Source organism: Phocoena phocoena, chromosome 17, assembly GCF_963924675.1.
Source record: "Phocoena phocoena chromosome 17, mPhoPho1.1, whole genome shotgun sequence".
Taxonomy (NCBI): domain Eukaryota; kingdom Metazoa; phylum Chordata; class Mammalia; order Artiodactyla; family Phocoenidae; genus Phocoena; species Phocoena phocoena.
The window spans coordinates 73,785,880-73,808,113 of record NC_089235.1 but is presented as its reverse complement, the minus strand read 5'-3'; the positions used below and the strand labels follow the sequence as shown (position 1 = coordinate 73,808,113).

The 22,234-nt window shown below is 48.0% G+C and overlaps 1 protein-coding gene across 3 annotated transcripts in view; it reads left to right on the top strand.

Moving 5' to 3' along the window:
* Positions 1-22,234, top strand: part of ZFAT (zinc finger and AT-hook domain containing) — a 150,440-nt gene that overhangs the window by 53,231 nt on the left and 74,975 nt on the right. For all 3 annotated transcript variants that reach the window (XM_065895074.1, XM_065895071.1, XM_065895072.1), the window contains 3 exons: positions 732-881; positions 2,568-2,741; positions 20,368-20,456. In XM_065895074.1, the coding sequence (XP_065751146.1) occupies positions 732-881; positions 2,568-2,741; positions 20,368-20,456 (413 nt within the window). The remainder of the gene's footprint in view (positions 1-731; positions 882-2,567; positions 2,742-20,367; positions 20,457-22,234) is intronic.

Genomic DNA, 22,234 nt, shown 5'->3' with positions numbered 1-22,234 from the left:
AAAATTTCAAATGGGTACAAAATACACAGAATAACATAAAGAACAGGCAGGTACCCATAACTCGGCTTCCATAGTTGTCTACGTTTGGTCAAGCTGCTGGCAGAAACTGACCCCCACTTTTTTCCCTCAAATATTCTACAGTATATCCCAACATGATGTGATTTCCCCATAAAAAAGCTTCAGCCTGCATCTCCAACTAACAAGGACTTTTAAAATACAGAGCTAACACATCACCATTAAAACAGTATTAAAAGTAGTTTCTTATTATCAGTTAGTATTAGTCCATTTAAAGTTTCCTCAGTTGACAAAGACTTCCTTTTTACAGTTGGTTTGTTTGAATCGAGTTGTTATGTCACCTAAGTGTCTTGTGTTCTGCAGGACACCCCCAGCCCTGCTTTTTTCCCCATGACGTTAATTTGTTGGGGAAACTGAGTCTCTTTTCCTGAGTGGTTTCACATTCTGCCTTTGTCCTACTGTGGCCTCCTGATACTGCTTCTCCATCCCACACATTTTGTGTTAACAGAAATTTAGCTCTGAGACTCGCTTAGATTCTGGTTTGACTTTTTAGGCAGAAGTCCTATCACGTGACGCCACGAGGCACATGGTTAACTTGCCGCCTCAGAGCTGCTGGGGTTGCGCGGAGGTGCGGGTTCCGTCAGGAGGCTCACTGACGTCTGACTTGAACCACGGTTCTTTGGCTGCTTCTAGTTCTCATCCTGCTTTTCTTCTAGAGGTTTCCATGAGCACCATTTCCGAGGTTCTCGGGAGGAGGGTGCAGTTGAAGGGGCTCATTGGAAAGAGAGCCATGAAATGCCCGTACTGTGATTTCTATTTCATGAAGAATGGCTCAGACCTTCAGCGTCATATTTGGGCTCATGAAGGTGAGTATTCCTCCATCAAAATGGAGCCCCTTTGGGAATTCTTTAGGAGGAAGCTATATCTCCACATCCCCTGTGGTTAGAATTTCTTTAGTGTGCTGAGAAATGTGTCCGTCAGCCAGATTTAAAGCATTACTCAGCTGCAGTTGCGGTATGCAGCGGTGTGCATTCTTCACGGCTCCGGTTGGAGCTGTAGTTAAGCCAATCACCACAACTCCTGGGCGGAAAGCAAGCTTCAGGAGAGCAGCAACCGCGCTGGCCTGGTCACGGTGGTAACTCTGGTGGCCGCCCCCGGGGCGCTGGTGGTGGTAGGCGGGGGGGGGGGTGGGGGTGGGGCAGTTGCTGGTGTCTCGGGTGAAGGAAGGCCAGGAAGACGGCGGAGTCCTCTGATTCCGGCTGGGGAAGACTGGGTGGAGACGAAGCCGGGCGAGGAGGAAGATAGGCCATGCCTTGGGGTGCTTGCCTGTGAAGGGAGATGTGGGCCGCGCTCTAGGACACTGGGCAGTTGGAGGTCAGGGTGCTGTTAGGGACGGCGGGGCTGTGCCTCTGCCCCTGGAAGAGGACGCTACTCTCCTGGTGACGAGGCTGGGAGGCTTGGGGCCAGGGAGGGCCCTTCCTGTGAGTTAGGAACCTGTGGTGCTGGTGGCAGGCAAGCAGGACGGCTCCACAGGGAGAAGGAATAAGTATTTTCTACCATCTGGGATCAAGCGAACGGTTCAGTAAAGAGAACAGTATCTGTTGGAGTAGGAACCTGGACACGGCAGGAGGAGCTGGGCCGAAGCTGAGGCTGGGAGCTGCTTTTTCGTTGACCAGCACGCACACGCCTCCGCTCTGTGCCGCCGGGCACACCCCGCAGCCTCGTTAAAGCCTGGGCCTCCTCGACCACAAGGTCGCAGGTAGTACAGACGAGGGGTGGCCGTGCTGGGCTCACTGAAACGTGCCTGTCATACCCCGTGTTCAGGTGCAGGCACAGCTCCCCTCCCCCATCAGCGCGTCGCACCAGGTGGTAAGGGCTCTTTGCCGGTCCATTCCCTCTGGACAGGGAAGGCCGGGCCAGGGCTTCGCACCTTGAAATCAGCCCTCGGTGTTTACTACAGAGTAGGTGCATGTCCGTGGAACAAAGGAGGAGTAGCCAAAGGGTAAGACGCCCCTGCAGTCGAGCCGTTAGCCCAACAGCGGCGACTAGCGTGGTAAAGCTCTGCTTATTTTGTGAACTGAGATGCGCTCTCACGTGTGATCCTGCGCGCCTGGATCCTGGTGGCTTTTGCCAAGGCCCTTGGTTAATTTCTGTCACTTTAACTCAACTCAGGTGAGTAAACGTCTGCTGCTCCAAATGCTCGAGTCTGTGCCCTCAGAGGTTCCAGCCTGTGGGGCGAGGAGGTGTAAGCTACCCACTGTAAAGTGCTGTGAGCAGTGCAGCAGTAGTGACAGGTGGGATTTGGGTGCGCTGACGGGGAGGCAAGGAATTCTACTGCAGGCCCAGGAGGAAAGGGCACCCTAGTTGGAAGGCGTAGCACGGGTAGGAGTGTGGCCTGGGGAAGTGTGCGGCGTGTTTAGGGACCAGCATGCACTGCTTTATTCAAAATGGACGAGGAGACGTGTGTGTAGATATGTATACATATATGTTCCTTCTGATACACACACGTATACATGAATACACGTGTATATCTATTTTTTCTCCTCCGGTAGGTGTGAAGCCCTTCAAATGTTCTTTGTGTGAGTATGCAACTCGTAGCAAGAGTAACCTCAAGGCTCATATGAATCGTCATAGCACTGAGAAGACCCACCTATGTGACATGTGTGGCAAGAAATTCAAGTCAAAAGGGACATTGAAAAGTCACAAGCTCCTTCACACTGCTGACGGTGAGTGAGTGACCCCACAGGGAGCTTTTCCCCCTAAAAGTGTGGTTGGAATCTTACATCCCGAGTCCAGCGGAAACCGTGGCTGCACCTCGAGCAGGAAGGAGCCTCTGTCTTTGGAACTTCCGTTGCGAAGGAGAGCAGAGTGAGCTCGCCTGCTTCCGTGCTCAGTGCTGGAGCCGTGCTGACCCCACCAGTGCTTGCTAAACACTCGCTGTGTGTGTGTGTGTGTGTGTGTGTGTGTGTGTGCGCACTTGTTGGGGGTGGATGTGGAGGGGACGCTCCTTCAGGGAATAAGGCATCCTCAGGAGGCCTTGATCTGGAAGTTTCAGTCCTGTTCAGCCCTCCATCCCCACCCGAGCCTGACGGTCCTGAGGGGTGGCCGTGACCACACCTGACTTGGTGCTTCAAGGGCATGCTCTTTATCATCCAAGCTACCTCAGGGTTCCCGTATTCAGTCCAAAATGAGACTCAGTCTAAAATACAAACAGCATTTGGGCAGGTTTGACCTTGATAAAGTACACCTAAGTGGATTTCAGGTTTCATTCATTCACCAAGAACCGCTGACCCAGTTCTTCCTGTGTGCTGCCCTCCGCCTGGGGTACAGGGTCAATAAGGAACAGTTCCTGCCTTCAAGAAGTTTCTAGGCTATAGCAGGAGGAAGAGAAGCTTGTGGGCCATGGGGAAGGCGGGCGCTGTGACGCGAGGGGCCGGGAGCTCTGGGGAGGAGGGTGTGCGTCTCAGTGACCGGGAAGGTCGCCTTGAGAGGGGCCCGACAGAGAAAGAAAGGCTGAATCACAAAATTGTTTTAGGAAGACAGGCAGCCAAACCATAAAAGACCTAATATAACATTTAAAATGTTCCTTTAGACCCCAGTTCTGGGAGGGTCTTGGCAATATCACATGTGATGAGATTAATAAACTATACCAATGAGTTGTTATTTTAGCACAATGATATACAAAAATTGGAGTCCACTATGAAAACTGAAGTGATTTCAACAGAGAGTTTTGATTTCAGAGCGTAGAGGATGATCCAGCCATTAGGTTCTACCTTTATTTTAAGATTGTTCCCGGGGATCTCGTCCTGTGCGCCGTCAGGGAGCTCGAGGGGCTCAGCCGAATGCTCAGCCTGGGATTCATCAGAATTGAGGACCAGGGCTTGCCTCAGGCTGAACCAAAGCCAGACCCCTGCTGTTCAGACTTTAGCAGTGTGCTGAAAATTTTAAAATCCATAATCAAAGTAATTAAAGATACAATGACAGCAAAGCCGTCGTATCCTGAGTAATGAAAGCATTAAGTCCTGTAATCATTTGTGAATTCTTACACCTCTTCCAGCAATAAGCCTCACTGGTATCTCTTGACACGGTCGCACAATATTCGCTGAAATCCCTGATGATACAGCGCTAGTTATGAGAAGCGGCCGTCCCCAGAGCCAGGGAGGTACGGCGTGTCCACTGGGCTGTGAGGGCAGGTCTGGAGGGCTGGGAAGGGCACTGTGGCCTCGTGCCCGGCTCCGAGGTCTGGGCTCGGTGCCGAAAGGCTCTGAGAAGATGGGGCACGTGTCTGATCAGGGATCGTGGACAGGCTGTCCTGGGTCGTGCAGGGATGGGGTTGGTGTAAGTAGTGGTATCACAGCAGGCATCCCAGGGACACTCAGCCTGTCCCGCCTGTCACTTCACTTGCTTCTCTGAGCTCTTCAGCAGGAAGGGGAGTTCAGATGGACAAACGTGTGTGGAGTCAAAGCAGTAACACGACCTTCCCAAAAGGTTTTATGAAATATTTTCTTAACAAAGCAGGAAGTTTGCACTGTTACTCTTCATTTTCTTTCCTGACATTCTTGGGAGGATGAGGTATTTTGTAAAGTCATGTCTTATTTTCAAACGCTCGCCAGTCTGTGAAGAAGGGCATCAGTTCTTGGGTGTGACCACCAGGAGGACAGTGGGACAGGGGCATCCTCGTGGGCCAGCTTCTTCCCTACTTGGGCCTCGGTCTTGTTTTGCTGCAAAATAAGGACGTGAGACCTTAACATTTCTTGGGTCTCTTTAGCCTTGATGCTCTGTGATTCTAGGAGGCAAGTGTAATGGAGTGCTTCAGATGTGGAAATGTGCGGTACAGTGTCATTTTCTCCGGTCTCACTTTGGGGTGACCACTTCTTCCCCAGGCCTGCTGGGACTCCTTTGTGTGTCTGTTTTGACACTTGCTGTGGTGTCATGCCTTCTCAGAGGCCAGCCTGGTGAGTGGAGTCCTGGGTTGTAGACCAGCTGTTCATCTCCATTGGTGATCTGTTCTGTAACTATAGGCTCTTCTTTTCCTTTTCAGTTTTAAAAAAGCTTTAAACAACGTTAGTTACATCTCTCGCCCATGTTTTGCTGACTTCTGAAAGCTTTTTGTATCTCAGTGGTTTGTCACAGTGTGCAAATATTTCCCTCCAACTTACCGTGTGCTTCTGTGTTTTTAGTGTATCTTTTTATAGATGCAAAATAACTTAGCATATTTAAATTGGTCAGTCTCTTCCTTTATGTTTTTTCCTATTTCCATTTATTTCTCTATGTTAAAAGAAACCTTCCCCATCTTAGGGGAAAATTCTTTTGTATTTTCTTCAAGTTTTATTTTGTGGGTTTATAACATGTATGAAATTTAATATTCTTGACATTTATTCTGGTGCAAGGTCTGTCATAGGATTCTTTGTTTCTCAACAGTTATCAGTTGACTCATCATATTTATTGAGAAATCAGTCCTTTCCATTTTGTTTTGAAATGCCAGAATTTCTCAAGATGTTGGGTGTATTCTGGGATTTTGGTTTGTTTTGATGAACTTTGCTCTAGTACATTGTTCTGCAAGATACTCTTTTAAAAATTACAGTATTATGCATACACATATTATTCCTTTTTCTTCTTTTTTTTTGTGGACATCTAGTTTTTCTCATTTAATTATTATTTCTTTGGGTAAACTGGACGGCTTCATGAGCTGTTTGACAACAGCTGAAACATGCTTTGTATTCCTCGGGGAAATGTGCTCATACTAGGGGCCTGCCTACCTTGATGAGGCTCCCAGCCTGTAACCATAGAGTTAGCTCTTTATTTAGAAGCAGGCGTGGCTTTAAAGCCTGCCTGGAATTATTTGGTTTTCCGTGCAGTTGTATCAGTAATAGTTCAGCAGGTTGCTCCTCAGAGAAGCTACGTGAAGTAGGCAGAGCTGGGGAGGCTTGAGTCTCGCCTGCCACTGCCTGGTAGGGTGGCCTCAGCTCAGTGACTTCTCTGAGCCTCAGTCTCCTCCTCAGTGAAGTGGGGATAATTATACCCCCCTCGCCTAGTGGCTGCAAGGTTGGAAGGGCAGGCGCCGCGCCCCCCTCGTCTGGGCTTCTTCCCATGCTTCTGGCCGCCCCTCAGTCTCCTTTCCTGGTGCCCCCTCAGCTCTGACCTCTACATCTTGCCAGGCCGCAGGGCTCCATGCGAGGACCCTTCCCTCTGCACCCTCACCCTAGATGATCCTCTCTGCCTCATGGCTTTACACACCATTTACGTGAAGGCTTCCAAACTTCCATTTCCAGCCCCGTCCTCGCCCCCAGCCTTCAGCTCTGCATCTGCCGCTGCCCACTCAGCATCTGTGCCTGTGTCTGGAAGGCCCCTCAGACTTAGCACGTGCATCTCCTGTGGTCCAGGGGCCACCAAACTCTCTAAAGACACAGTACATTTTTTAGGTTTTGAGAGCCACCTAGGGCTTCCGCTGCATATTCTTTGTTTTAGTTAGTTTGTTTGTTTTCACAAACCTTGACACATGTCAAAGCCATTCTTAACCCCCAGCTGTTACGAAACAGGAAGCAGGCTGGATTCGGCCCGTGGGCCACAGTTTGCCGACCCCTGCTCTACGCCATCTCAGTAAATGCAGCTCCTTTTCAGGCGCTTGGGTCAGAAACTTCGAGTCACTCACTCCTGTCTTGCTCACACCCTGCAGATGGTCCTCTAGCAAATCCTGTGTGTTCTCGCCTCGACGTGATCCAGAATTCTGCCACTTCTGGGCGTCCTCACGGCTTGGCCGCCGTCCCCTCTTGCCTCTGTTCTTGCAGTAGCATCCCAGCTGCTTTTCCTGCTTCGGCCCTGTCCCCACAGTCAGTCCTGTTGCACGCGCCTCAGAGTAACTGCCAAAATCTTAACCGTGATCTCTCTGACCCCCTCACCCCGCCCCCATCTCTGGCCTCATCTGCGCTGCTCTCTCCAGACGGAGCCGTCTCCTCTCTGCTCTGCAGGTCTGCCAGGTTCATGCCCACCTCAGGGTACTTGCCCTCCCCCTGCCTGGTGTGTTCTCCCCGCCAGATGCCTGAATGGATACTTCGGTCATGGCCTTCAGGTCCCACTCGAGAGTCCTTCTCTCAGGAAGGCCTTCCCTTGGCTACACTGTGTGTTTATTTATTTTTTATTATTTTTTATTTTTTTACATCTTTATTGGAGTATAATTGCTTTACCATGGTGTGTTAGTTTCTGCTTTATAACAAAGTGAATCAGTTATACATATACATATGTTCTCATATCTCTTCCCTCTACACTGTGTGTTTAAAATCTCAACATTCCACCAGATCATCCCAAATCCCCTCGTGTTTATGTTTTTCTTTTGGCTTATCTTTCTCTAGTGTACTGTATAGTTTTCTTGTTTGTCTTTTTTTTGTCTCTACCACTGGAACTCTCCCACTAACTTCATACTTTCTTCCATGTTTCTTACTGTTTCTTCTTAGAGCTATCTTTCTCTAATGTGCTATATATATATATATATATACATATATTTTCATGATTTTCTGTGTCTTCCACTAGACTGTAAGCTCCTCAAGCAGGGAGTTTTGACTTATGCTATTGGTTTTGTTTTGTATCCCCAGCACCTAACAGTGCCTGACTTGTAGTAGGTGCTCCATGAAGTTTTGCTGATTGATGAGTGAAGGAAAATGTAAAGTGCCTTACGTAAAGTGGGTGGGATGTAGGAGCGCTCAGAAAGTGCCGGCTCTTTTCTGCGTCTCATCCCCCAGAGAGTTCTAGCAAATCAAATGCTTGTGAGTTAGAAATCTTAAAATACGGTAGAGGAACTCACTGTTAAATGAATCTTCCTGGATATCTTTTAATGAAGTAGAAAGGAATTGAGTAATTAGCCTCTCCTTTACCTGCTTGCGAATCTGATTTTTCACTTGTATTGGCTTCTTTAATGTGATCTATTCCTGTGTATTCATTCCTGTTTCCCAGAGGAGCTCATTACTGTGCCTTAGAAGAGATAGGCCAGAACGGGTGAAGGTTTCTGCTAGAAAGGTTTGCCAGTTGATAATGTACGAAGAGAGATACTGATCTATAAAGGGCCCGATTAAACCCTTTGCATGTATGCCAGTGGGTGTAAGAATGTAACGCAGAAATCATGCTGGTAACACATCTCCCCGCTTTTGACTTGAGAGGGTCTAGACACGTGGTGTGTGGTCTACAGTTTTATACATGATTCTGCCCACCCAGAGCAGATGAGGGAGGTTAAATGGTGCAGTGCCTTTAGGTTACCTAATCAAACAAGAATTCTCTAATCATGAAATAAAAAGCTCTTTGAAGTTCAGTGCTAATTCCTTTGGGTCCCCTCCTTCTCCCAATCCAACCTGCCCTCATACACTGGAAATAAGAAGTTTTCTGGTAAAATTTACAAAGAGGAATTATCCAAGCTTCAAGCACTCTTGTGTGTGTAATAACTGGACAAGTGGAGAGCTGGATGTGGAAATTAGGTCTGAGTGGAGGAAGTACCACTTTTTCCCTTGCTTCTTCGATTTATAATAAGAGATCCCATGGCTACACACTGAAATATTCTAGGAGATGTAAGTATGGAGTTTCCTCTGAAAAACACAGTCACTCTAGCATAGAGTAGCTGCACTCATCCATAGTCTTTTTACTTCTATAAACATACACTCTAGAACCAAGAAGTTAAAAGAAAATGGTACCTGAGCAGCCAGATGGTTGATCTTACCAGGTTCATTTACTAGGCTTCAGTGAGACTGGTCTCGTCCCTCTTAGCCTTCCTCCAACTTACTCCTGGAGAAAAGGTCGAGGGTCAGGGGTGGGAGAGGGGCAACAGTAGTGAACACAGTAGGTTTCTGTGGCTTATCTTCATGGGCTGGTGTCTGGCTGATGGGCAGGAGAGGGGAGGGCTGACTTTAGGACCCAGGAGTCCCAGTTTCTGTGTGCACCCTGTCTGGGGCCACCTGAAGCTCTTTTTCTGAGGTTTTTATAAGCCATAAGAATATATTAACGCATATATGTGGAATCTAGAAAAATGGTACAGATGAACCTATTTGCAGGGCAGGAATAAAGAGGCAGAAAACGGACATGTGGACACAGTGGGGGAAGAGGAGGGTGGGGCGAATTGGGAGATCAGGATTGACATAAATACACCACCATGTGTAAAACAGATAGCTAGTGGGAACCTGCTGTATAGCACAGGGAGCTCAGCTCGGTGCTCTGTGATGACCTAGGTGGGTGGGATGGGGGAGGGGTGGGAGGGAGGTCCAAGAGGGAGGGGATATATATATATATACACATAGAGCTGATTCACTTCGTTGTACAGCAGAAACTAACACAACATTGTAAAGCAAAAATACTCCAATTAAAAAAAAGAATAACTGAGCTCATACTAGAAAACGAAGTGTACAGCTTACTGAACAGTTAGCTGAGACTAATACACAGATTAACCGTTGAATAAGGCTTGGTTACCTACAACCTCACCTGGGTAGAGGGGTCTCGGCTGCATACTCCTGGCACAGAGACTCTAATTTAATCCTTTCTGGTGCCTTGCTCTTTCCTGGTCTTTTATCGAGCTCTGCCTTCTGGTTCTTTCTCTGTCTAATGCTGATCCATTCCTCCTTGTATCAAAACTGATGTACCAATTACAGAGAATCATCCGTCCCTAAGCTGCTTCAAGTTCAGCCGTTAAAGTACAGAGACTTCTTAAACTGCCTGTTTACTGCTGCAGCTATTTCTGTTCTGAGTTGCTGTCGCACAAATGACTGCAGGTGACAGAACTGCGAAGATGTACGTGTGCTTTGCTGCAAAACACCTGCTGCCAAATGCCTGTTATGCTTCCTGCAGGGTGCTCCGCTCACTTCAGGCGGCAGACCCGTGTGTACCAGGCTATGTAGAGGCAGTACGGCAGAGTGAGTAAAACCTTGTGCTCACGGGGGCAGTCCCAGGTCGGAACCACTTCCTGTCCGAATGACCTTGAACAGGTGCTCTATCATCCCTATTTGTAACAGGGGGGTGATGAAGTTTCCTGTGTATGGGGATGTATTAGTTTCCTGTGGCTGCTGTAACAAACTACCACAAGTTTAGTGGCTTAAAACAACACAGATGTATTATGTGACAGCTCTGGAGGTCAGAAGTCTAAAGTCAAGCTGTCAGCAGGGCTGCATTTCTTCTGGAGGCCCCAGGGGAGAATCTGTTTCTTTAACTTCTCTGGCTTCTAGAGGCTGCCTGTATCCTTTGGCTTATGAGCACCCCCTTCATCTCAAAGCCAGCACCATAGTTCTCACCCGCCCTCTCTCTCCCTCTGTTTTTTTCATCACATCTCTCGGAGTCTGAACCCCCTGCCTCTCTCTTATAAGGACCCTTGCGATTTCATTGGGCCCACCTGGATAATCCAGGCTCATCTCCTATCTCAAGATCTTTAACTTGAGCACATCTGCAAAATCCCTTTTACATATAACGTAATGTTTATAGGTCCTGGGGTTTAGGACCTGGGTATTTTGGGGGGAGGGCATTATCAGCTTACCGCAGTGGGGTTCTGGGGAGGTTTATTGGGTTCACATTGAGTGTGGGTTCATTCTAAGAGGTGTACGTATACCTGCTCCGTTAGGGATCGGTTTTCTCATGTTCCCAGCCACTCTCGACACAGTGTACAAATGAATATTTGTGGTGATTAATCTACATCATCTGTGTCATTTAGGAAAGATCAAATTACTCTTCTCTCAAATATTCCTTCTTTAGGAAGGCACAGTGCAAGAGTTAATATTTAAGGAGTATCAGTGTTGAAAAGGGTAAAGGCAGTTTTCTGAAAAATTTGCTTATGCAAAATACCACCTTTTTCAGTAAGACTGGATAAACAGTCGTAAGAAGGCATTTTCACTTTTATGCCTCCAGATATTACGAGTAATAGTTCATATTTATGCAGATTTCTTTCTTTAAATATTTTAGCGTTCCTTCAAGTTTGAGGTACACATGAAGTTTGATTTGGCAGGAGTTATTTAATTTAGCAGATATTCCAAACATGTTGCCTTAAAACAGAAGTTTTCCATCACTGTCTTTCTTTGGTTTCTGATGGAATCCAAATGCCAGAAGACAAGGGGACAGTTTTATTTTCTTCTGACGGTTTAAGATTTTTCTGCCATTCCATTGGGCCCTGGTTTTATATAGAGCTCTATTTAAAGAAACTAAGCAGCTGGAACCATCCTCGGGGAAACTCATCAAGCAGACGAGGGTGCAGTAGGAAACAAAGGAAGCCAGCAGGTGGTGTATGTTACCCTTTTTTTAAAGTTTTTTTCCAGTTTTATTGAAATACAGCTCATATATAACGTATTAGCTTAAGGTGTACAACATAATGATTTGATATATGTATATATTGTGAAGTGACTCTACCACAATAAGTTTAGTTAACATCCATCACCTAGTTAAAATTTCTTTCTTGTGATGATTAAGTATTTTTTAATTTTATTGAATATATTTGACATACAACATTAGGCAAATGTAAGGTGTATAACATGTTGCTTTGATGCATTTATATACTGTATCAATAACATGATTGCCAATGCAGTGATATTTATCTCATTACATAGCTGTAGTATAGTATTGTTGGCTCTATTCATTGTACTGTGTGTTAGATCACTATGGTGGTACTTCCCTGGTGGTCCAGCAGTTAAGACTCTGTGCTTCCACTGCAGGGGGCGTGGGTTCGATCCCTGGCCAGGGAACTAAGATCCCACATGCTGTGTAGTGCAGTCAAAAAGTAAAAAAAAAAAAAAAAAAAAGCATCACTATGGCATATGTACTACTTGTTGCAAGTTTGTACCCTTAAATAACATCAGTTTTTATCCCTCCCTCCTTCTCTCCCTCATCCCCATTAACCAGTATTTTACTCTTTGCTTTCGATGTTTTAGGTTCCACGTATAAGTGATGTCATACAGTACTTGTTTTTCTCTGTCTGACTTATCTCACTTAGCGTCATGTGCTCAAGGTCCGTCCATATTGTTGGAAATGGAGGATATTGTCCTCTCTCACGGCCAAATAATATTCCAGTGTGTGTGTGTGTGTGTGTGTGTGTGTGTGTGTGTGCGCGCACACCACATGTTTTTTATCCATTCATCTGTTGATGGGCATTTAAGTTGTTTCCATATCTTGCCTATTGTGAATAATGCTTCAGTAAATGTGGGAATGCATATATCTCATTGAAATCCCATTTTCATTTCCTTTGGGTATATACTAGTAGTGGAATTGCTGGATCACACGGTAGGTCAGTTTCTAATTTCCTGAGAAACCCCGTATTATTTTCCATTGTGGTTGGACCAGTTTAGATTCCCGACAACAGTGTATGTGTTCCCTTTTCACCACATCCTCGCCAAGGTGCTGTGCATTTTCTAAGCGCTGGTCACGAGGCTGGGGGCTTTGTACATCCTAGAGTGAGCACCCCACGCGGCTGCCGGCAGGTGAGGATATCTAGTTTTAGGAGCGGAGCGCATCTCCTCTACTCAGGAGGATCTCCTGCTTGAGCACAGGGGCCTCAGCCGGGCAGGGGCTCCACTGCGCCCTCCCCAGCCCCGTGCTCTTGCACAGTCACCTTTCCTTCCAGAGCAGAAGGAAATTTAGTAGGAAGGGCAGTCCTAACCCTCCCAGGGTTGGGGGCACCTCTCGATGTCTAACCCAAGGCAGTATAACAGGGACTTCTGTTCCTTTTCTCCCCCATCCCACCTCCAAATCCTGTCCCCTCTACCTGGCGGGACAAGCTGAGTAGATTTCTGCCTAAGACCTGAGTCAAGGGCTGAGCTCAGGATTGCCTGCCTCCAGACCCTGGGCTTTTTCTGGTGGTACCTGATTTAGCCAGCATCCCACTGCCAGGCGCAGCCAGTGTCCACAGGTCAGAGATCAGCTTTGTTCCGTCAGCCAGTTGGCCATGAAGCACTGGCTGAAGAGCTCAAGTTAGAGAAACAGAATCCTCCCAGAGGAAACTTGAAAACGGAGATTCTGCAAAGATGGTACCTCACCTATTGAGGGATGAACAGAAGTAGTGGAGGTGACATTTCTACCCCCCAATCTCCCATCTTTGAACGGGAGTTGCACCATCACACATTTTGAGGAAAATAGGAGCTGCTGGTGAAACATCGTGTTTCCAGAACGGGCAGCAATATCCACAGTGGAAATCTCCAGCAAGCCCAGCACTCAGCAAGATGCCTGACGGGAAAGCACAGGGGCAGAGATCGCCGATTGTGTCTTTTTTCTTACCACCTGCAACAGCAGCCAGGGTCATTCACACACTGCCATGCAGTCCTCAAACTTTATCCTTGAACTACCCGTCACATCTTTTCTTTCCTGAACTAATTTGGTGCCAGTTCCTGAGCCCCTTCTGGGGAAGGTAGCCTGACTGTTTCGTTCTTGTACTGTTGTTGTTTTCACGTTTTTAAAGTTAAAGTATCACACACATACAAAAAATGCATAATTGGTAAGTGTTCCACTCAGTGGATTATCACAAAGGAAGCACAGCGTGTAAGCACATCCTAGGATGAGACACGAACATTGCCAGACCCTCAGGAGCCCTCCTCACCCATCCCCCCAGCTGTTCCCCTTCACTACTCCTTAAGGTAGCTACCACCCGGACTCCTAACACCGGAAGGTGATCTGTCCTGTCTTTGAACTTCATATAAACTGATTCATATAAACGTGCTCTTCTGTGTCTGGCTTTTTCCTTTGCACGTTAAATTTGTAAGGTTCATCTGGGTTGTTGTGATTTTGACGTTTAACCTCTGGGCCTCTGGATCAAATAAGAATTTTATAAGTAACTGAGATTCTAAATTCTGTAGTTTGTAACGAGGAAGACTTTGTACCTTCAATTAGCTTTTCTCATTGTGCCAGTGTTTTTGCAGTAAGCTTGGAGTGCTTCCCTCAAAAGAGTGTTTCTCCAGAGAGTGGTGTGGCTCTGCTTTCTTTTTTTCTCCTTACTGACAAGGATTGGCTCAGAATGACTTCTGACTGTTTAGAAAGGTTCAATCCTGACTCAGAAGACAAGAAATGACCACCCTGAGATGATTCACAAAATTAGGCCGCTGTCTTTTCTGTGCAAAGAGGAGGGGGCAGAGATGCCTCAGTCAGTGTACAGCTAGTCAAGCTTGGCTGGTGTTTTAAAAGACAGTGAACTCTTTTGAGCTTCAAGTTTGGGAACCACTGATATCACTTTATTGTTCCATGTTGAAAGACCCGTCTTCTGGACTATGGGCAGTAGCAAATGGGATCCAACATCCCAGCCTTTCAGAGATGGGTGCTAATTTACCAGAAATGCTTTTCTGTTACACAGAAAACATTAAAACCACAGTCACAAAAATCTAACCCCTTCCTACAAGTATGCCCACAATTCTATCACACAACAAATAAATTATTCTTTAAAAATTTTTTTTCAACCTTTATTCCTGTTCAGATGGAATGATTACGTAGTTGTGATTAAAGGATAAGTATCATTCTTTTAGCTTTAAAGTTGCTATTAGTTTTTGTTGCTGTAGAGTCCATGAATAATACACTTAAGAGGTGTATAATGTTCCATTAAGATGGTGATCCATGAGTTACATAACCATTCTCTTATTTGGGGGCAATGTATTGTTTTCTTTTTTCCTCCCGTTATTACAGCTTATGTTGCAGGGAATGCTTTCTTGCATTAATTAATTAATGCAAGAATTAATTCCTTAGGACATATTTCCAGGAGCAGGGTGGCTCTTTCGTTTTGGTGGTTTGAATCACGCATTGCACGGCCAGCTTACTTTTCAAAAAAATTGTACCAGAAACATGACAGTGTTCTCACTGAACTCTTTCATTTTTGCATGATATTAAACATGTTCAGTTTCTTAGTTTAATGGGTATCAGACCTTACCATTTTATGATACTTTTTAGGGATTTGATAATCACGAAATCGATCAGGTGAATTAGAGGATAAGCTGGATTACATGAGTAACGTGCATGAGGAATTTGTAACAGTGACGGGTTCATGGCGCTGTGTGCAAGTGTTTGCTGTCATTGGACTTCTTTTGATTAATTAAGTCGGATTTAATCCTCTCTGAGTGCATTGTTTGTTCATGTCCTTTTCTGTGTCTTTGCCTTGAGGGGTCTTGGCGTTTTATATTCACGCACCCACGGATTCATTCAACAGCTGTATTTGCTGGGACTCTTGCTTGCCATTGTCAGAAACTCATTTGAGGCCACTGAAACAGAAAAGGGACGTTTATTATATCCTACAGAGACCGCGATCCTTGCGTTTTCCTTTGCTTCTTCACAGGACTGTCCTCACCTCCTGTAACTTTGGCTGGACCCCGTCGACCTCCCACCTTTGCTTGACCATCGATTGCTCACAGAGGCCTCCCCTGCTGCCTCAGCCCCATGGCCGCACCCTGTCCTGGCCTCCTCACCCTCCACGGCCCCGTCCGTTTCCCCCATAGCCCATTGTGATTTGTAGTGATTTATTTGCTTCTTGTCCTTATAGGCCGTGAGCTCCATGAGGGCAAGGGCTCCGCTGTCTGCCCGCTGCTGTGCTCAGGGGTCCGGCCTGGTCCCCACACACAGTGGCCCCTCAGGGAGTGCTTGCTGAGTGGGTGTCTTCGTCACTCACCTTTGCTCATCTCTGCCTCCTTGTTCTGACGTTCTGTCTCCGTCTCCCTTTGCAGACTGGTTTGTGTTCTTATTTCATCCACAGATTGAAAATATAATGACCAATAGCTTCTGAGTTACATGCTTCAGATCCCGACAGTTCAGATTCCTGGCTCAGCTTGGGTCACTGGTCCACAGAGGTCCCATCACCTGTGGCTGGGAGGGCAGGGATGGTGGGCAGGGCCGTATACAAGGCTCTGGTGGTGCCCTGTGTGATGGTGGTGGCTGTGGGAAGGGAGAGGGCGCGTGGCTGAGCAGACATCCTGCTGGGACGGCCCTGTGACGTGCTGCTAGCCTCATCGCCTGCATACTCTCGCTGCCGGGCACAAGGATGTGGAATGAGAAGTCTACTGTCCCTGACCCCGAAGTACCTGCAGCCCACCGAGGGTGCCAGGTGGACCAACCAGAGATGAATCGGTGAGCCACTTGGAATTAGGCACTTCGGATACAGCAGCGAGTGGTACGAACAACAACCAAAGCAGAAACGCAACACCCCACTGTCATGAAGCTGAACGAGAAACAAGATAAATCGATAAGATAGGGGGTACATTACAGTTGAGATATAAAGAAATATCTTAAATTTTGAGAAAATTGAGACATGAAAATATGAATGTGAAACGGTTCAATTTCAATATGAACATGTTACAAGATGAGGGATGTCACAAATGAATCAGTAAAGGAAGATGGGGATGGTTATGGAAGGGAAACCAGCCAGCAGAGCATGGAAGGAAGGGCACCCCAGGCCCCAGAGCAGCAAGTGCAAAGGCCCGGAGGCGGCGTGAGTGTGCTATGTCCCTGGGGTGGAGAGAGGGGGGCAAGGGTCATGGCTGAGCACAGGGGGTAACGGGGAGGGTCCCACCAGCCATTGCCAGGGGGTCACGGCTTGCTGTGGGTGGAGACAAGGCCAGAGCAGTTGCTGGGGGCAGGATGCGGAAAGCCTTCTGTGAACTCTTTGATATTATGTTACTTACACATTATCATTTTCCTTTCTCTGTTTGTATTCTTTCTATTTTAAGGAATATTATCTCAGGCTGGCTTAACTGGACCTATCCTTGGATTGTCCCCGAGAGTGTCCGGGAGGTCAAAACATTAGGATTTGAGGGGTGCTGCCCCAGTGGCCGTGGCAGAGCAGGGTCTGCTGCTGGGTCACCTGCACATACCCTCAGCCTCTTCTCTCAGGGGACCACTTTTCGGGTGCTTGCCGCCCAGAGTCTGAGCCCATCCTGGCAGTAGGCAGAGGTTGCCTCCCCATTTTTCTAGTGGGGACACACTGAGCAGCAGGGAGGAATGAACCCCGGGCCTCACAGGTGAGCTGGCCGGGGCTGCAGGAGAGCGCCCCTCCGCTGCCACACTGGTGCTTCCCGGGGCCGCCACCCTGCGGGACCAGGCTTTATGCGTGTGGTTCATATGTGCCCCTTTTGCTGTTGGAAATTCTTTGTTCCCTTTGGAGAAATCATGCCATGTCCTTATTAGCCAAGAGGATTCTTACGTGGCCGAGTCAGAGCTTTGGGGTCCAAATCCAGGCTCTGCCACCGACTGCTTCACAACCTGGCAAGTTGCTCAGCTTCGTGTTCCTAGTCCCTCATCCATAAGAGGGGTGCCCTGCCTTGCCTCCCCAGGTTCTGGGCAGCGCGAGGAGATCAGACACGCCATGTCCTGGCACAGCTGCTGACGGCCAGCAGCTCGCTATGGAGAGCTAGCCGGGCACGTTGTGTGCAAAATGAATTAAGTTTTTTAAAACGTCCACCTCATTTTTTCTTTGTCACCATTCCCTTCTTTTCCTGGGCTGCTCTATGACTCACCTCCGATACAGCCATTTGCTGTGCACCTACCAGCCCTTTGAGGTCACTCTAACCTCGAGTAAATACTGCATTTTCTAGACAATTCTCCCTGTGATTCTCAGGAGTATCTTGATAGAAAGCAATCTGATAGTCTCAAATCATTACATTTTTATGATTAGTCATGCATCTCTATTGCACTGTTTTAATTAGGCAGCAAAAGATTATGTCAAGCGCTCTCCCAGCCTGTTCGGTGGGGGGGCGTCACTGGTCGCTGAAAACATTTGTAATATTTATTGCCTGCGCTCTGACGCCTCATAAGGGATGGCTTTTAAGAGCTGCCTTCTTTCCTTGTCTCTGGCGAGCCTGGGAGTATATTCATAAAAGGTTGACTGTGGACCTCAAACGAGGTGATGCCATTTATTCATTTCAGGCACTAATCATTTTTAGCTTAATCCCCTACTGTTTGATCCAAGTGCATTGGTAGTGAGTGAAAATATTTATCACCGTGGATATCAGCTTTCCTCCCCGCATGGTGCCAGTGGGGAACCTAGACACCGTTCTGCTCAGGCCGCCTGGCACAGTCATGATGTATTTAGCCGAGTTACACACCAGTGGAGAAGTATGGGTGTCCGAGTTTATACAGGAGATGTGTAGCCATGCATAGCCCTTCTGTTTGAAAAAGATGGTACTGTGTTCAAGGTAAGGTGTTAACTGCGCTCTAATTATGACTTTTCTGCCTTACACATGAAAAGGTTTTCCTCATACTTTGGACTTGCAGAATTAGTAGAATCTAGAGTTTGGGGGTCCTTCGCCTGGAATGATAGGTACAATTGCAGTATTAACATGTTTATGTTATTGTTTCCCTTTTGCTGCCGCTATTGAGAGCATTAGGCAAGTAAGATGTACAAAGTTTCCTTTTTGCCTCTTGCCCAGCTCAGTTTAGTAGAATGCACAGAATATGTCAGTGTGTGCCAGGCGCTCAGGCACTAGGAGTGCCAAGATGACTAAGACATGGTTCCTGCCGATGGGAGGCCAATGGCAGGTCATGACCATGCTGCAGGACCAGGGCATGGACAGAGTGTGTGAGAGTGTGTGTGGGAGCTTCAGGGGGCTGGTTCTTAGCCCGCTTGTACCAGAGATGTTGTTCAACTGGAGTTTTGAGTTAAAGTGAAGAATGCCCACATGCCAAGAGACAGTGCATCTCAGGCATGGAAGATGTTAGCAGAGGCTCAGGGTTCTTGGACTGCAAAGGCAAAACAGGAAGTCAGAGAGAGGGATCAGGGGGGAGAGTTACTTTGATTTTGGGTGCCTCCCATGCCATGCTTTGGAACTTCAACTTTGATCTGTATTTGGAGCCATTGGTGGGCTGTGCAGCAAGGGCTGTGGACGAGTTTGTGTGTTAGATCAAGGATGGAGGATGGGGCATCAGGATGGATGGATGATGGATGGAGCAGGGGGCAGTGGGTGGGTGATAGATGGATGGGAGGGTTGCCTGAAAGAAAGGAAACCAATTCATTTGAGCAATGGCTTTTGCCATTGTCCAGGAAAGAAATGAGGAGGGCCTAAACCAGTGTGGAGGTTTTAGAAACAGAGAGAAATAGAAAAATACTGGGAGTTGAAATCAGGTGCTTAAAAAATAAGGTGAGTGAAGTTGGGGTCATGAAGATGTTGAGGAAGGCTACTGGGTCTCTGACTTGGGCGATCAGGTGGGTGATAAACTAGGCAGGCCGGAGGTGGACCCCATATGATGGGTGAGGCAGAGTCCAAATCAGGACATCTGGGACAGCTAAACAGTAGTCCAGTTGAATACTCAATCGCAAGTTTAGGGAAGGGTAGAAGGTGTAAAAGTATGCGTAGGAGGTGTAGATTTTGACCTCAAAGGTTTACATGCAAGGATGCCTGTAGAAGGAGAAGAGTGGGGGTGTGGGCTGGAGCAGTCTGGGACCTCAGTGTGTAAAAGCTGTAGATGGGAGAGAGTGTTTCCGGGATACACTGAACGAATAGAGAGGCACGGAGAGGCAGTAGTGGCGTGGCGTCAGAGGAGCAGAGGGTTTCCCAAGCGCGGCGTTAGCAGAGCCACGTGCGGTAGAGTCCTGTCAAATAAGGACTGAAGTCTGCCATTGGCTTGGCGTCATGGAGGTCCCTGGTTACCTTGGCGAGACAGGTTTTGGGGCGAGCTGGTGTCACCTGCCAGTTTTGGGGTGGGCTCAGGAGTGGATAGAAAAGGAGCATGGAGGCTGCAGAGGTGGACAGCTGTTTCACCCAGCTCGGCTGGGAAGGAAAGGTGTGAGAGGTTCCCAGAGGGAGCCAGTGTTTCTGTGGCACCATGTGCAGTGACTGTGGTCATTGCTGCCTCCGGAGGCTTAGAGCCATTAGAAGCTGCGTGGTAAGCATCGCTGCTGTGAGAAGAAGGCCGTATTTTTATTTGGTTGCACGTTTGTATTATTGCAAGTTGAGGTTTTTATTTTTGCTCCGCAGGGGTAAAAAATGTAGCCTGCCCCATATATCCATTGATTTAACATGTGGGTTTGTTTATCACATTACTGAATGTTTATAAATTGCTGAAACATGAATCCTCTCAAAAGACCCACGTTTCACACTTCTCTGTCATTTTCTCTCTAGCATCTCCTGAAATCTGCCTTTTACTCTCCTACGGGTTCCAAAACACAGATCTCTTCTCTTGCTGAAGGGCATTCTGCAGGTGCTGTTGGCTCTCGGGATGGCGTCCACACTCCGAGGGAGACACTGAGGCCCCTGGCGTCCGGCCCCCCGGCCTCCCCTGGGCTAGACGGAGCATGCTGCCTTGCGGCTGTGTACTTCCTTGCCAGTTCCCCCTGACGTTCTGGACACCCCCGACGGCACGGGGCCTCTTCGTGCCTTCGTACACGCTCCACTCCCACGCAGGGGCTGCGAGCCTGACGGCGCTCACCTTCTTCTCCCTTCTTTTCAGGGAAGCAGTTCAAGTGCACGGTGTGCGAGTACACAGCAGCGCAGAAGCCACAGCTGCTGCGGCACATGGAGCAGCACGCCTCCTTCAAGGTAAGTGGGCTCGGCGCCGGAGCGGGTGTTCAAGTCGGAAGCGCACCGCTCTTCAAAATAAAGACGGAGGGAGCCTCCCTTCGTTGTTTTGGAGCGTCCCCTTCCCTTCTGGGCCTGCTCAGCCAGTGCACGTGGAGTCTGGGGCGTGGCTCGGCTGACTGCATGCCCTCTCCTTCTGCAAGTGTAGCGCTTCTCTGTACTTTGGAGACCAAGTCCAGGAACAGAGTGTAAGAGGACGCAGACTGGAGAAAGGCACCCTCTCACCGTAAAAAAATGGAGTCATGTAGAGCAAAGAGTACGAGCTTTACGGACAAGTGTGTGCTGTCAGACCATGGATTGTCTCAGGTGAACCCCTGATACGGCAGCTGTGATGATGCCCGGTTGGCAGGCGCTTGTAAGAGCTGGAATGGCACTCATGTGCCCGCCACGGTGCCAGCGTGTAACAGGGGCTCGGGAGACCGTGGCTTTCCTTATTCTTTTAATACCTCCAGTTGATGTTTCTCTCATGTAGATGGTAATATCCCCTTGGCCACTGCTTATGGCACAGTTATGGACAGTAAGAACTCTGGTCCAGTGAATTTGTTTAATAAAAAATTCTGCTCCGCCCTCAGCAACTTGACCCTTAAAATCGGTGCTCTTGCCGCTGGCACGTGCATGTGAAGGTGGGGACACGATGCTCTGAGATGTTTGTTGAAATCATGTCCACTGCTAAGTCCCAGAGGGCGGTAGGCAGAACGTGGAAGGACCCTGGGCCACCACACTCAGAGGTGCATTTATATTTATTGAGCATCTACTGTGTCCCTGCACTGTGCCAGGAGCTTCACCCCCCTCAACTCTGATCTCCACACAGTAGATAGCGTTGCCCAGATTGGACAGCGGAACAACCTGCATCTCACATAAGTCAAGTGACCCCCACGAATCTCTCCTCGATGCCCATATCCACGGGCTTCAGTCGCCGTTATAATAGTGGCCAGCCTCTGCTGTCTGTCACCCCTTCTGAGGTACGAGGACCCTCCCTGATGACAAGCTTATCTGATGCTCAGAACAGCCTTGGGATGAAGTGACTTGAAGCCTCATGATCTCTCCTCTTGTAGTTAAGAAACCAGGTGGCTCGGGGGGGATGAGGGCTCATGTGCTCTGACTCTCCAGGAGGTGAGGGAGTGAGAACTGGGGCTTTGCCTCCGAGCCCTAGGCCTGAGCGTCTCTCACCAGATCTTCTCAGTCCCTTGTTGACGGCAGAAAGGGGGCAGTTGGGGAACCTGAGGCTGCCGTGCCTGTCGCTTCTGTAGCTGCTTTCAGGTCTGCACTGAACACGAGTTTCTCAGGTGAGACCCACGTGTCACCCAGCAGGAGTGCAAAGTGTCTGAACTGGGATGTTCCATGTTTGCATACTTTGCACGTAATTAAAATTAAGAGCTTAATGTAGCATCCCACCTCTCATAGATGTGTTTCTCTGGGGGACTCTGGATTTTCTTAGACTAGTGCAATTGTAGGACTAGAGGATGCAGAGTTAGGGCAACTCTCACTTTATAGATGAGAAATGTGGACCCAGGGAGCTTGATTTCTGTCCTCGCTGTTTCAGAATCGGAGCTAGACTTCTCATTCATTCCTCAGTTTCCGTGTGGAGCATCTTCCGTTCCTAACCAGACACAGCAGACAGTCTCTCTGCCCTGAAGTCCTCATTGACTTGTTCCTCAGATGTGTGGAATCTTTGGTTTGTGTGCAGAAGTGCATTTCGGGGTGATTTGATTGAAGGTGTCCCTCTCACGTGTGGTTCT